At 40.9% G+C, this 14,287-nt stretch overlaps 3 protein-coding genes across 3 annotated transcripts in view; 1 reads left to right on the plus strand and 2 right to left on the minus strand.

Moving 5' to 3' along the window:
- Positions 1–14,287, plus strand: part of Adsl (adenylosuccinate lyase) — a 341,605-nt gene that overhangs the window by 79,481 nt on the left and 247,837 nt on the right. The window lies entirely within an intron of this gene.
- On the minus strand, positions 21–4,962 carry LOC139690718 (uncharacterized). The gene is made up of 4 exons (XM_071588236.1): positions 4,747–4,962; positions 2,661–2,805; positions 1,722–1,886; positions 21–396 (listed from the first exon to the last, which is right to left on the minus strand). The coding sequence occupies exons 1-4, from the start codon at positions 4,821–4,823 to the stop codon at positions 160–162; spliced, it is 624 nt and encodes a 207-aa protein (XP_071444337.1). The 5' UTR covers positions 4,824–4,962; the 3' UTR covers positions 21–159.
- Positions 6,111–14,287, minus strand: part of LOC139690243 (uncharacterized) — a 14,973-nt gene continuing 6,796 nt past the window's right edge. Inside the window, exon 4 of the mRNA XM_071587573.1 lies at positions 6,111–7,262. Within this exon, the coding sequence (XP_071443674.1) occupies positions 7,032–7,262 (231 nt within the window). The 3' untranslated portion in view covers positions 6,111–7,031. The remainder of the gene's footprint in view (positions 7,263–14,287) is intronic.

Below are 14,287 nucleotides of genomic sequence, written 5' to 3' on the forward strand. Positions count from 1 at the left end.
CTATGTACAACGTGATTTTTATTGCACGAGCTGACGATTCCCAATGGTTGTGTTTAAAAATCACACATGAAGTTTAACAAGAACGAGACTTATGTCGATGAATTGACGCTTTTAGGGGGAAGGGGGTGAACCCAGCGCACGGCGCTTAGCCACTAATCCTCAGCGGGGCGAGAACGAAGACCGCGTCCTCTGGAAGCTGTAGCAGGTGTCGGTAGCGTAGAGGGCGGCCGTGGCCAGGGCCACGAAACCTTCCGACACCAGCATCTTTGAGGCCGAGGCCAGTTTGATCCGCGCTGCGGGTGATATATCCATCATCTCGTGTCTCCCCCATGCGCTGAGACTCTCCGCACCCGCGGCAGTGAACAGTATGCATCCGATCACCGCGAATATTCGCATCTGTGAAAATGCACAGCGGAGATTATTTATCCAGTTACAGGTAGAAGTGACGGAGAGGTATTCTAGTGTTAGCCTAATGAAAACATTTTCAGCAAACTTCATGAGCACTAATCTCAACGCCACCTCCCAGGTTTTCGTCCAGTCTAATATTAAACAGGTAATAGAGAACTGGGCACATCAAGGCGATAGGTCGCCCTAACCAAGTTTCAGACTCGTGCAAGTTTCAGGAGTTTCAGTAAATCCTTATTGAAGGAAAGAATAAAGTATTAACTAAAATGAATTAATTATTGCATTAATATGTACACTGTATTAATGAAGCTTAGTCGTATGCATTTTCCTCTCGTGATAATTTCATTATTGCCTGTTGTAGCCTCTTAATTCTTGTAAATTAATTCTCCTTGTTAAAAATCATTTGTATTTTTCAATTGTTTCGAAAGAATATTACGTGTTCCAAAGTTGTAAAAACTCATCATCATTTACATTATTTACGTGATAATTCACGTGTGTCATAAGCAGTGCAATATGTTAAATATATGTACGCAATGAAACACTGGAGAAATACACATTTTTTTTTATTATCAAGTATGTACGAGTGAGTTTGTCTTAGTGACATCGAGAATACTATTTAGTGGAGCTTACTTTGGCTTTCAGCAGAAGGAATTAGTCCATTTTTGTTGTATAATTGTATTTTGATTTTAGATACGAAATAAGATTTCCCACAATTTTGTGCTGGAGACGTTTTCTCTCACCTCGGAAATGTTAAACGTATCATGATAATAAATGTTTGGAATTTAGGAGGAATTACAACGAAATTTAAGGGGCCGGCGTGAGAAACTTCAGCGCGATCATTTAAAGGTTGACGCTTTATTGTAGGTGGACAGTTTCTGATTGGTCGGAAAAAGATTTTAGACAGTCCAATGTGAACATTTATCGTAGCATAAAGCAAGTTCTCTGTTACGGCAAAAGGCGCCGCATTAAATGTTTTTGATTTCAACTCCATACCTAAGGACTATGTACGAGTTAAAAGTAGAAAATACTGCTTAAAAGTAAAATTGTTCTATATTCTGAAAAATATTAATTATTGCTTTTTGGTCGCACTGCAAGTGGTTGGGCGAACGAAGTGTTTGAATTTTCCATTTTAATAAGTCGGGGTCCAGCCTTAATTCTTGGAACCTCATCGAAGGAAAATTTCCCCCAAAATCTGATGAAGTTACTTGGAGGAAAGTTAGCGGAAAGTTTCTCAAACCATAATACACATTGTGTTCATGAGTGCGAGGGCAAATATTGCGGAGTGGAAAATAAAATCATCCCTAAGTCTGTCATACCGAAGGCTCTGGCATCTTCTGTCCGAGAATGTAGCTGATGACAGTGACGGTGTTGATGATCATATACACCGAGCAGACAATGTAGGGCAGCAGTTGGTCCACCGTCGAGTCCCAGATGCATTTAACGCCCTCAGAGTGGAGACCAGCGCACACTATGGAAAAAAACTGCAGAGCTTATGAAAACGCTTGCTTCTATTCTCTCCAAATATTTCCTGCTAGTTGTTTTTTTTTAAATTATGAGATAAAGTCATTTTAGTTCTGTGAAGGTGAAGAGGACGAATTTTTCTCCTGGTCTCACGTGATGATGAGCTTTTGCCTCCCATCTGTGCGCCTTGGCTCCCGTTGAGGAGTGAAATAGGGTGTGACGAGTCATCAGAAATATATTATTAAGATTTAAAAAAATTGAGATTTTTATCATTACGTATTACCGTTTACGAAAGGAATAATCCCCTTGGGAACGTGTCATCGTACGTGCAATTTCACGTAGGATCCCATTACGAAAAAAGTGTATTAGTCGTTGAAAAAATTCGTGAGCATGTAAATTTCGACGTCTCTTTAAGCAAACGGGGTGTGTTGAGACGGAGGAAGGCTTGAGCGTATGCATTTATTTCAAGAACCCATGTGGTGGCTTAGAAAGATCAACTCCGAACAAAAACTCTGAAGGATATCAATTTTTTTGCCGACGCGAGAACCCCTTTCGATTTTGTATAAACTCTCGAAAAAATGTCCAATCTCTCTCCCCCTCCCCCCCACATGCAAAAACTGTGATCCCGGCTTTCGACAATTTAGTGTCTCCTTTACTTTTCTCTGATCCAAGTTTATATTTTACAATTTTTTATTTGATACGTACACTAAAATAAACGTAGTTGAAAGAGTAATTTGAATTTATCCAATGGAGAAGCAGGTTCCTTGGAAAGGAAAGTCTATTCTAAGTCTTACCAGCTGAACCAGCTTGATGTAGAAGGAAAAGGACCCCACTTCATCGAAGTTGAGCGGTGGGTCGGCCTTGTTGGCATTCAAGATGGTCGCGTCGATGGCGGAGATATCCGGGAGGGCGAAGGTCATCGTGCTGAGAGTACTTTGGCTGAAGAGTGTGGATAAATTGTATTAGAGGGAATTGAGGCAAGAAAATGTTCTCAACTGCTAAAAGAAATTTTTCCGGCAGCTTTATTGATTGTAGGAAATGGCCTGATTAATTATTACGACCCAATGATTCATTCAGCTCTAAATTTCCACCCTTTTCGCAACAAAGCAAGCAGACGACTGTGCTTCTTAAAAACATGAAGATTCAAATCTTCAATGGATACACTCCGCGGAAACCTTCACAGTGAATTATCAACAATTTGTTTATAATCACTTGAATTGGCATTTGAATGGCTGGAAGACGATGCCACGGCACAGCTGGAAAACTGCATTATGCTGAGGATGAAGTTGGTGTCGTGTAATTGTAATTTTTTTTAGCTTGAATTTGTGTGTGACCAACATAAGACCACCTTTTATCCGTCAGTTTCTCTTCTTTAAGTGGTTCGTCGAACTTCATGGCGAGTAGGAGAAGGGGTGAGCAATGAATGACCATTAACATTATATCATCCTTCATCTGATCACTCCCCATTCATTTCGATTACGAATAAAAATGGCTGAAATGAAGATAACCGCATGATAGATATTCCCGTCGATATCTAGTGACCTGTCATCTTTGAAAATCGGAAATGTGAAAAACCTTGAAAGAATCATGGAAAAACCTGGAATTTCGGAGAATTAATCTTGTTTTACTGGATAATATATAGTTTATGACTTTTACAGCAAAATTTTAAACTGGCGACACTCCGCGTTTATATATTCTAAAAGAAGGTCAAGAATTTTTCCATCGCGTCAGTGTGTTCGTTGAAGGATGCAAGTAATCGTACTTCCCGAGTGTCGCCCTGAAAAACAACTGCCTAACTACCGCCGCTGTACATTACAGCTACGCAGTAATCGTTAGGCACATATTTCTTTGAGCGAGAATACCGCGTTAGATATTAGAAATGATTTATGCCACTAATAACATTCTCACCCATACATTTGAGTGCGAATTCGTATTTGCTGAATTCTAGCAATAAAATACGCATAAAGGTGTCCTACCACGGTAAACATTCATCTAGACCCTTAAAAAAACACTCACTGTCAAGTTTGGAGTCAAACATTAATTAAAGAACCCCGAAAGTACAAGCGAGATTATCTTTCTACCCTAATAGGAATTTTATTTAGGGGAGCACTCAAATTTTTAAAACCTTTTATTGGTTGATTATCCATCCAAGAATGTCTATTCTGCGGGGAAAATACTATAAAACTTGTATAGGCGCATTTGAATTTCCCACAGCCCGTTGGATTACGTTGAGGATACAAGGTAATGGAAATGTTTAAACGGAATCTTGGAAAACAAATATTTATCTTGAACACCAGAAGAAAATTGGAATCAAAAACCGTCTAATTACTGCCCACCATGTATGAACAGGTTGAAGCCGGAAAGTCAGTATGAGTTCCTCGTTAATTTTTCCTAACATTGCTTTAATTAGACTCTAACACTTCACTGGGTATAATTTACAATATTTGTAAATCTTTCGTCAGCCATTGTTGAGAAAACTTTTCAAACTATTTCCTGTATTTTGCTTTCCATTAGTTCAGGTTGAGATCCGCCTCTCACCGTAAACCCTAGCTTTATTCCCAGCCACAAATGTCTTGTTAATTAATTATTGTTCTTGATTACGTTTCAAGGTCTTCCAAATTTGCTTATTGTTGTTTTGTTTTGCACTGAGCTGAGTATCAACTTGTCTATGTGGTCTTTTTGGCTGAAAGTTATTTTTGTAGATGGAATGCAAGCGGTGACAACAGCGGGAAACTTTCATCAATCGATTCTGCGAAAGAGGAAGCTTTGAATTGAGCTCTTTGTCGAGTACCTATCTTAAACTTTAGTTCACGGTGTAAGTTATATGAATGAAGTCGTAAAGCGGAGATATTTTGTTGCGGTTTAAAACTTGTTACATACCTTGACATGCGGTACAGATTCTGCTGCGTGGATGTCGAGTTTCCCGGCATGGAATGCAAGCACACACCGCTAGACATGATGAAGTTAGTAAAAAGGTATTCCTCGAGTAATATCAAGCCTATTTCTCTCTTATTCAGCGGGCGTTCTTTCGGCCATGAATGCCTGGCACGCACTTAACTGTTAGCTTCCGTGCTGGTCTTGGAATTTTTTTTTTGTCGGAAGTGTCTTATCAAAACCGAGTCATCCGCGAGATTTCCTTCGTTTACTTTTAAAGGAAAAAAAAGAACGTAATAATGGATGAACTCATGTTGAAGAGTGCTTAATCTGCTCTCAGTCCAAACATTATTTTGCTTTGCGATATATTTGGAATACGCCGGCGATAAACCAGAACACAATTACGATTATTTTATTCAAAACTAAATTTCCGTTAAATATTTTTTCTTTTGAAAATTTCAGTCGTAATTGTGATCAGGTTGTTCCATATTTCCATCCCAATGAGTTTCAAATGAGCATTTCTGGATAAAAACTCAAATGCGAGTCCAGCACTCAACTTTTAAGACATAAATATCAACCCTGGTGTCGTAAAATATAATTGTAGATATTTTTGAGCATATTTTAAGTACATGCTTAAAGCTTTCCTAGCTGCTGTGCTTTATAGTTTACACGAATAAATTCATTAATCTAAAGAGCTATTAACCGCACACTAAAGCTCTCTGGGTTTTTCTTATTGTACGAAGACTTTCATCTCTTTACTTTGATTATTCTAGGAACTTAATTTCCGTTCCTCACGCATCGTTACCACGAGCTTTCCCTCGTGTCTTGTCGAATAATTAGCCAGTCATTTTATTCGACAATACACGCCAGTGGTTGTAAAATTATAACTAAGGGAAATGATGGCTCAAGAGGGAAGCCTGCAAAATGCAAATTTTGGCATTTGGCATTGATTTTGTGCATCTGAATTATTCCAAATATTCGACTATGTAACCTCAAAGGCTTTAGGTATAAAGTTAGTTACAAAACGAGAAACGTCTTTCATAGTTCCAATTTATCGGTAAAAATATGTTAGTAGATCTAAGATATTCATCTCTTCGAACGTGGATGTTATCATCTTCATCTCAGTATTCTTCTATTTAATACTATTTACCAGCTTCGAATCAAGTTACTTCTGTTTTTTTTTGTTCATCAACCTCGCATAATATACCCATAAATTTATTTGGCGTCTAATTCGCTTGTTGAAAGACTTTCTCGTTCAAGATTGTTTCTTCGTAAAATGCATATTTAACATTTGTAAAAAATCACCTTTTGCATCATTCATTAACATTAAATAGACAACATACATTGAAAATAATGAAAACTCCTTTTTAGTTTCATTGTAATTTACTGTATTCATAGAAATAATCCATCTTTGGTGGTAAGCCAAACTCGCTAAACATCGAGTAAATAGGTCTGTAAAAAAACACAAAAATAAAAAATAGCTCCATCGTGTTTCATCAAAACAGAAAATAGAAATAAATCCATCACAGCCTTATTAATAAGACAATAACTCAGTATTTACTTGTGCGTAAATAACGTGCGCTAAGAGAAATGTTTGCTCGGCAGTTAGCTGCCGTTACACATGCGTCTCACGGGGGTAATCGCATTCCTCTCACGTATCTTAATGCTCTTTGTATGGGACTGCGTCCTCAAGTCGTAACACCGGTTTTTTTCAGGAACGATGTCGGCACAAAAACATTACCAGGTCACTAGCACATATCCCCAATAGCTTTTCCTACTCCCTAAGTGGTGTCCATGTTTTATTAGAATACTTTTCAGTCAAGCCACTCGGCACTTGGGTTCGTTTTGAAGAGTGCTGTTCTTCCATTTTATAAAGAGAAATCGACTCTTTTAACATTAAACTCCTGATTTTTAAATCACAAAAGTCAATTTTTTAAAGTGAAAATAATGTTAGTCTCTTCGCACAGTCGGCATAATTATTTCACCTTGGCTAAATGAGCAAATTTGTTTCGTCTGGATTTGTACTATCAGATAGGGATGGTGCAGCATTTAGCTCCATATCCTCAAGTGGACCCTTTGCAAAGAACACTGTACAGCTTCATGATGGCCGATTAACTCATTTCGGGGAGCACTTTCATATCCTCTATGATGCACTGTGAGACAAATTCGGATGACTGATTTACACTCCTCTTTCCGATCTTCAATTTTCTTATAGTTTCCCATTTCAGCCCATCCATTTGGCAGCATGCTCATATTATGACTTCCATCATCAGAAATGAATGATGCATTTTTCAAGCCTCGGGCCTATATCTGTACGTGAGCACTGTGTCTAGTGCGTAAACCACGGAATTGACTATTCCCAGAATGGCCGTGGCGAGGATAGCAGGTCTGTCGAGGGTCGGCGGCATTCGTATTGGCGGTGGTCCTATGATGGACTCTCCCGTTGCCTTTCCCCAGCATACGAAGCAAACCACACCGACGGCCGCGAAGAGTAGGACACCTTGGACGTCGTATGCCATCACCTGCAATAAACGACGCAAATTTTATAGTGTTTGTCAGATTAATCGCTCTCATTTTGGAGTAATCCCCTAACCACCTTCTGCCAATCTTTCGTTAGATTTCCCGTCGCCAGCAAGATTAAAATTAAAAGGGAAACTCGGCGGAGGTTTTTGGGCCTGAAGATGGAGGCCACTTCGCCAGCCCAAGAATCATATTGATTTTTCTGCTGGCGGATGGGCTTTCAGGGCCCGAAACGTCTGTTAGTTTCATTAAAAAAAATATTCTTTTCCCGCGACCAGTTCTAAAGACAAAGGTCTGTGACCTTAATGGAAACGTTTTCTGTGTATGGATCGCCTGTTGAACAGATGGGGTTCAGTTCAGCTGGAGTTATTGGTATCTTTAAAGTGTGCTTTATTTGATAGAATAGGTGCAAGCAAATAGGTTATATTTTTTTTTAAAGGTAATCTACCGGTTAAGGTGGGTTTTTGGATGGACACAACTACCAAACAAATATTTTATTACTCCTAACAAAACACAAAATCCATCATCCTACTCTATATCAGGTCCCTCTTCATCCCTGAGTACTTTCTTCCTCCCTTCATCCCGTCCAACATCCCTATCCTGTTCCTTCCCTTTCCTCTTTTGCCCAACATTCTACCCTCTATCACAGTCTTCAACATCCCACTGCCGGTCAACACCCCCTTCATCCACTTTTCCTGCCTCCATAGGATTGCTCCCAACAAACCCCTCTCTTCGCCCACCATACCAAGTACTTCCTCATTTGTTTTTTTCTCTGTCCATTTCACCTTCTCCATTCTTCTCCACACCCACATTTCAAAAGCCTCCAGTCTACGTCTATCCTCCTGCTTCAATGACCACGTTTCCGCACCGTACATAGCTACGCTCCATATCAAAGTTTTTACGAGTCTTTTCTTAACATCCTTACTCAAAGTCCCTGTCATCAACTCCCTCCTCCTTGTGAAAGCCTATTTGCCTAGCGCAATTCTTCTCCTTACGCCCCTACTGCTTTGACCGTGTTGGTCCAAAACACTACCGAGATACGTAAACTGTTCTACCTGCTCTAGTTTTTGGCCCCCTATTTTAATGTTAAGCTTGGCCTAATGAAAGGAGAAACTTTGTAATTCCACATAGATTTATTCGACGGACGACCTAGGTTTCGACGTGGCACGTCGAAACCTAGGTCAGGTACATTTTGTAAAGAAGACAGAGAATATATAGTCACACAAATTGGGGGGGGGGTGGGTTGGGGGGGGGGAAGGCGAGAAGAGAGACAACTCCCCGGTCTGAGGTGGTCACACTTGAAACAACTGGTCTTATCAGTTGTTTCAAGTGTGTCTTCCCCCAACCACCTGCTAGCGAAAAAACTCAATGTGTTATTTAGAGACTTGTCTCAATTTTCTGCGAAGTACAGTGTGTTAAACTCAGTGGGCTTGGTGAACAAGCTCTCGGGAATGACAATTCACAAAAAGTGCACTCTAGTGTCTTTTGACGTAAAAGATCTTTTTACCAACGTGAACCCGAAAGTAGCCGTGAACCTAGCGCAAGACATCCTCCTTCGGAAGTCCATCTCGACTCCCATTGCCTATGAACTGTGTCTTCTTCTCTCCTTGTGCGTCTCCCAGAATTATTTCGTCTTCAACGGACAGTTCTACAAACAGTCCAATGGTTTAGCCATGGGCTCTCCCCTGTCCCCTGTCTTAGCAGATATTTACATGGACGAATTCGAAAAGGACTTATTTTCCTCTCCCCACCCCCTCACCAAGAACGTAGTTAGCTGGCACAGGTATGTGGACGATGTTTTATGTGTCTGGTCCGGGACAGATAGACAATTAGACAATTTCCTCTCCCACTTAAATTCATTAAAATCCAATATTCAATTTTCCATAGAAAAGGAAGTAAACGGTTGCCTGAATTTTCTAGATATCTGCATTTCAAGATCCCATGAGAAATTGCAATTTTCCATATTTAGGAAAGACACATACACGGACCATGTTATTCACTCCACCTCCAGACATTGCTTTTCACAAAAACTTGCAGCATTTCATTCCATGATCAATAGACTAACTTCAATACCAATGACGGTTTCCAGCGTTTTAAAGGAACTTAATATTATTAAGACAATAGCAGTAAACAATGGCTACCCGGAAAAACTAATAGACAAACTTTATAAGAGGAAAATGTCCAAGTTAGCCAGAAACAGTATTTATGGGTCTATACCTAGCGATATATCAAGGGCTCAATGGAGAAGGTTTCTCTATTTAGGCCCATTATCCCTGAGGGTATGCAGAAAAATCCCCAAAGACAAAATTAGACTAGCGTTTTATAACAAACAGTGCATGAGGAATTTAATTTCTCATACCAAAGACAGAATCCCTACAAGTGAGAAAAGTGGCGTTTATAAATTAAATTGTCAATGTGGAGCAGGATACATCGGCCAGACTGGGAGAAAGTTTAAACAGAGGATCAAGGAACACCAATCGTGCGTCAAAAATAAGGACTCGGCGTCTCTCTTTGCCAAACATCTGCTGGACGAGAATCATCGGAGTGATTTTGTGCCAGAGTTCTTACATTTTGAGAAGAAAGGACAAAGGCTTGACGCGCTAGAGCAATTTGAAATTTTGAAATGTGTTAAGAATAAGGTTACCATTGTTAACGAAATCTTGTACCCTTCCCACTCCCCCCTTCTAGACCTTCCTTCCTTCCACACCTAATGACACCCCACCTACCTTACCTCCTCCCCTACCGGCTCTTAATACAGCGTTTTTACGTATATTCTGGGTTTCCCCTCTCCCTCCTGATCCACGCGTCCCCTTCACCACCTCCCCCTTCCTGAGTTTACGGAGTTCCTAATCCTTTCCTTTCTTCTAGCCCCTTGCTCTCAACCCCCTTAACCACCTCCGGGCCAACCCCCCCCCCTGGGTTTTTCCCCTCTTCCACCCCCTAACCCTCACCTCAGACCGGGGAGTTGTCTCTCTTCTCGCCTTCCCCCCCCCCCCCAACCCACCCCCCCCCCCAATTTGTGTGACTATATATTCTCTGTCTTCTTTACAAAATGTACCTGACCTAGGTTTCGAAGTGCCACGTCGAAACCTAGGTCGTCCGTCGAATAAATCTATGTGGAATTACAAAGTTTCTCCTTTCATTATGTTAAGTCGATTCCATGAAGTCACGCCTGAGACAACGAATTAAGCTTGGCCTTTTTCTTTCTAGAAAATCGCATAACCTTTGTTTTATTAATATTGATTCTCATCCCATACCTGTCGCACTGAATTTCCAATTTACTCAGCATGCTTGCAGCCCCTTGGCTGACTGACAAACTAAAGCTTGGTCATCAGCAAACCTAACTGATTTTACGAATTCCCCGCCCACTTTCATTCCTACATCGAGTTCTTCCCATGCCTCTTTGATCATTTCCTCTGCATACAGGTTGAACAGCAACGGTGATAATGGGCAACCCTGCCTTACACCCCTTCCTAACACTGCCCATCCGGACTCTCCGTTTCCCACCCGCACCTGAGCAGTCTGAGACATGTACAGGTTCCAGATCAGCCTCCTTTCCCTCCAATCTATTCCTATTTTCTGCAATATACTCATCAGTTTTTCCCAATTCACTCTATCAAACGCTTTTTCGAAATCTACGAAACAGGCAAATATCTCCTGGTTGTGTTCTATATTCCTCTCGATTAATAATCTCATTACTGCAATGGCATCACGCGTACCTCTCTCCTTCCTAAACCCAAACTGATCATCCCCTAAGTAATCATTTGTCCTACTCTCTATCCTTTAGTTTATGATCCTGAGAACAACTTTAGCTGCGTGGGATATCAAACTGATTGTCGTATAGTCCTCACATGACGTGGCCTTTACCTTTTTCGGAATAGGAACTAAAACTGATCTCACAAAGTCTTCCGGCCAGATTCCCTCCTCATAAATACTACGGATCAGCCCATATAGCCTCTTCCTCCCACATTTTCCTAAGCATTTTAAAAGTTCCACGGGAATGTTATCTACCCCCACGGCCTTGTTTAGTTTCATCTCCCTTAATGCCCTTTCTATCTCATTGTCTAGTATGCCTGGACCTAAGCTGTCTTCCTCTACGTCACTTTCTTTTTCAATGTCTAACTTTGTTGGTCTGAGTTCTTTACTATACAGTTCTTCTATATACTCCTTCCATCTCTCTTGGATCTTTCCTGCGTCAACTATGACCTTACCCGACTTATCTCTAACTGTTAGCATAGTTCTTCCCTTCTTACTTCCCGATAACGATTTAACTTTGCTGTACAGCGCACCGATTTCACCCTTCCTCTGCAGACTTTCCATATCCTCGCACTGCGTCTTCCACCATGCTTCTTTTGCTTTATTTGTTGCCCGCCTCAATTTATTGTTCAATTCTTTGTACTTCATTTTGCCTGATTCTGTATTTATATTCTTCCATTTTCGCCGCTCATCCATCTTTGTGATCATCTCATCCGTGATCCATGGTTTCCTAGTCCTTTTAGCGTTAACGGTTCCAACAGTGTCTTTTGCGGCTTTAGACAATCCTTTCTTGATCATTTCCCATTTTTCTTCGATAGTACTAAGCCCTTTACTATCCTCCATGATTTTCTCTACCACCTGTTTGTATTCCTTCCTTTTCAACCCATTTAATGCTTCTACATTCCATTTTCTAACTCGCCGCCCCTGCCTTATCTTTTTGAAACGTACGCTACATTTCATAACAACTAAATTGTGGTCTGAGTCCGCATCCGCTCCCGGGAAGCTGTGGGAATTTATCCCACTGTTCCTAAACCTGTGTCTCACCAGGATATAATCTAGCTGATATCTTCCTGAGTCACCTGGCATTTTCCATGTACTATTATACCTGCGTCTTTTGTGGTGTCTAAACCAAGTGTTGGTGATGACTAACCCCTGTCTCCTGCAGAACTCAACTGCCTTCTCCCCGCGGTCATTCCTCGTGCCTAAACCGTAGTCCCCCACCTCATCACCATCTCTTCCTTCGCCTACCGTCGCATTCCAATCCCCCATCACTATCAAATGTTTCCCTGCAGGAACACACGCGATCATGTCCTCTAACTGATCGTATATCCTATCGACCTCTTCTTCCTTATGGTTGCTCGGTGGCATGTAAACCTGAATAATAACTAAGTGCGTCGGTTCTGCTTTTATCTCCACTAGTAGTATTCTATCCGTTACCTGCTCTATGTTGACTACGCTTCTTCCTACCTCTTCATTTAATACTATGGCAACCCCTCGTTGGCTCTCGTCCCCACCGCTGTATATTATTCTATACTTATCACTCCAGTAATCCCCGCTATCTTTCCATCTCACCTCGCATAGACCTAAAATATCTATATTTCCCCTTTCCATCTTTCGCTTAACATTCTCCAATTTCCCTGTCCTCATCATTGTCCTAACATTCCACGTTCCTATTCTAACTAATTTGGTCTTCTTCTCCTGCGTCTTCTGCCCTGCTGCTGCTGGTTTTCCCTTGCAAGGGTTTCGTGGGATGACGACCGCGGAAGCCTTGCCTCCCCCGCTGCCGGGCACGACACACGGCCGATTGGGCCGAGCCCCGTGGTTGCCAGGACTCAAAATATCTCTATTGCCCATCATATTTTTCTTGGGAATGATAATTGAGGTGGTTTCCCGTTGCCTTCCTCAATAGTGTTTTTAACGTGATAACATCACTTACTGGCCGCCCCACAGGGGTCAGACGCCATTGCAGCCGCCTCACTGAGGAACAGACGCTGCGTGGACTACCTTTTGTCTGGCTCCTAACCTTCGACCTATCTGGCATGGGTGACCCTACCAGGAGTAATTTTTATTACTCCCGCCAGCACAGCTCTAGGGGTCATCGGAACGCACAAGCCCTTCCACCACGTCAAGGTTGTAGTCCGGGGAGGGATAGGTTATATATATTTTTTATTCATAAGAATTACTTAGAGATGTTAGGTAATTTAGAATAAGTGTTTATCTAGAGTTGACAAAGAAGTAAACCTAAAACTGGATTACTTCTTCAAAGAAAGGTTGTGTTATGTACGATTTGCACGTATTTTCCATTGGAAGTTTGACCTATTGATATTTGAAGATGACAGGTTGTAAGAGGCTTAGAGACTACTTATTTTTTATTGAACCTTGTTTAAAAACTAATTTTTTATCAGTATTGGAATACAGTAGAAGGATAATTAAGGAATTTTAAGAACTACAGTCATTAAGGAAAATCTCAGAAAGTATGGAAGACAACATTATGAAATTGGAAATAAATAATCAAGCAATCATATAATGTGATAAAGGATAGGAACTATGCGTTTCATGGCATACATAACTAGGAGAAGGAAACAAGCTACACTGGCCACATGCACATAAAAACATGAAAACCTGCCAAATGGCGGACACATATTCCTTCAAATGGAACTAGATATAAGGAAAAGGGATAGGAACACTTACAAAAGGCGAACACAGGAATGGTGCGGACGATGGAATCGAAGAGATGACAAGCACATTAACGTTTCCTACTATCCTTTAAAAAGAGCTTCCTAATTTCCCTACTATGCTTTCCTCTTCTGGCCTCGTCCATTTCGGCTTCAGTGGGTGAAAAAGCTCCCAAACGCCATCTCCTGGCCAAAGAATCAGGGCAGTTGGCTGCCAAAATCCCCCGAAGATTTGTGTAATTTACGTTTCCTCGATAGCTCAAGCGGTTAAGAGCATCGGCCCGGCAAGTCGAAGATGTTCAACGCCTGGTTCAACTCTCGGTCAAGGAAACTTTTCAGCGCTTGTGATCTGCTCAATGCCGCCATCCTCACCACTCCTATGTTCGTTGTATGTGTGTTCCTATCCATATTCCTTATATCTATTTCCATGTGAATGGATATGTTCGCCACTTTGCGGGTTTTCGTGTTTGAATGTGTGTTTGAATTAATATATATACTCGTGTATAAAAAATATATATACATTCGTGTATATATATATATATATATATATATATATACACTCGTGTCTTTGTATATATGTATGTATGTGTATATAT

This window comes from Hetaerina americana, unplaced genomic scaffold (assembly GCF_022747635.1).
Source record: "Hetaerina americana unplaced genomic scaffold, ioHetAmer1.1.p SCAF_3, whole genome shotgun sequence".
Lineage (NCBI taxonomy): Eukaryota > Metazoa > Arthropoda > Insecta > Odonata > Calopterygidae > Hetaerina > Hetaerina americana.

What these genes read in the sequence shown, in the direction of transcription:
- LOC139690718 (XM_071588236.1), bottom strand. Translation starts at nt 4,823, where the DNA reads ATGTCTAGCGGTGTGTGCTTGCATTCCATGCCGGGAAACTCGACATCC. An exon ending in AATCTGTACCGCATGTCAAG is followed by an intron (nt 2,806 to 4,746) that starts GTATGTAACAAG and finishes CACACTCTTCAG; the next exon opens with CCAAAGTACTCTCAGCACGA. An exon ending in AGAAGATGCCAGAGCCTTCG is followed by an intron (nt 397 to 1,721) that starts GTATGACAGACT and finishes GCATTTTCACAG; the next exon opens with ATGCGAATATTCGCGGTGAT.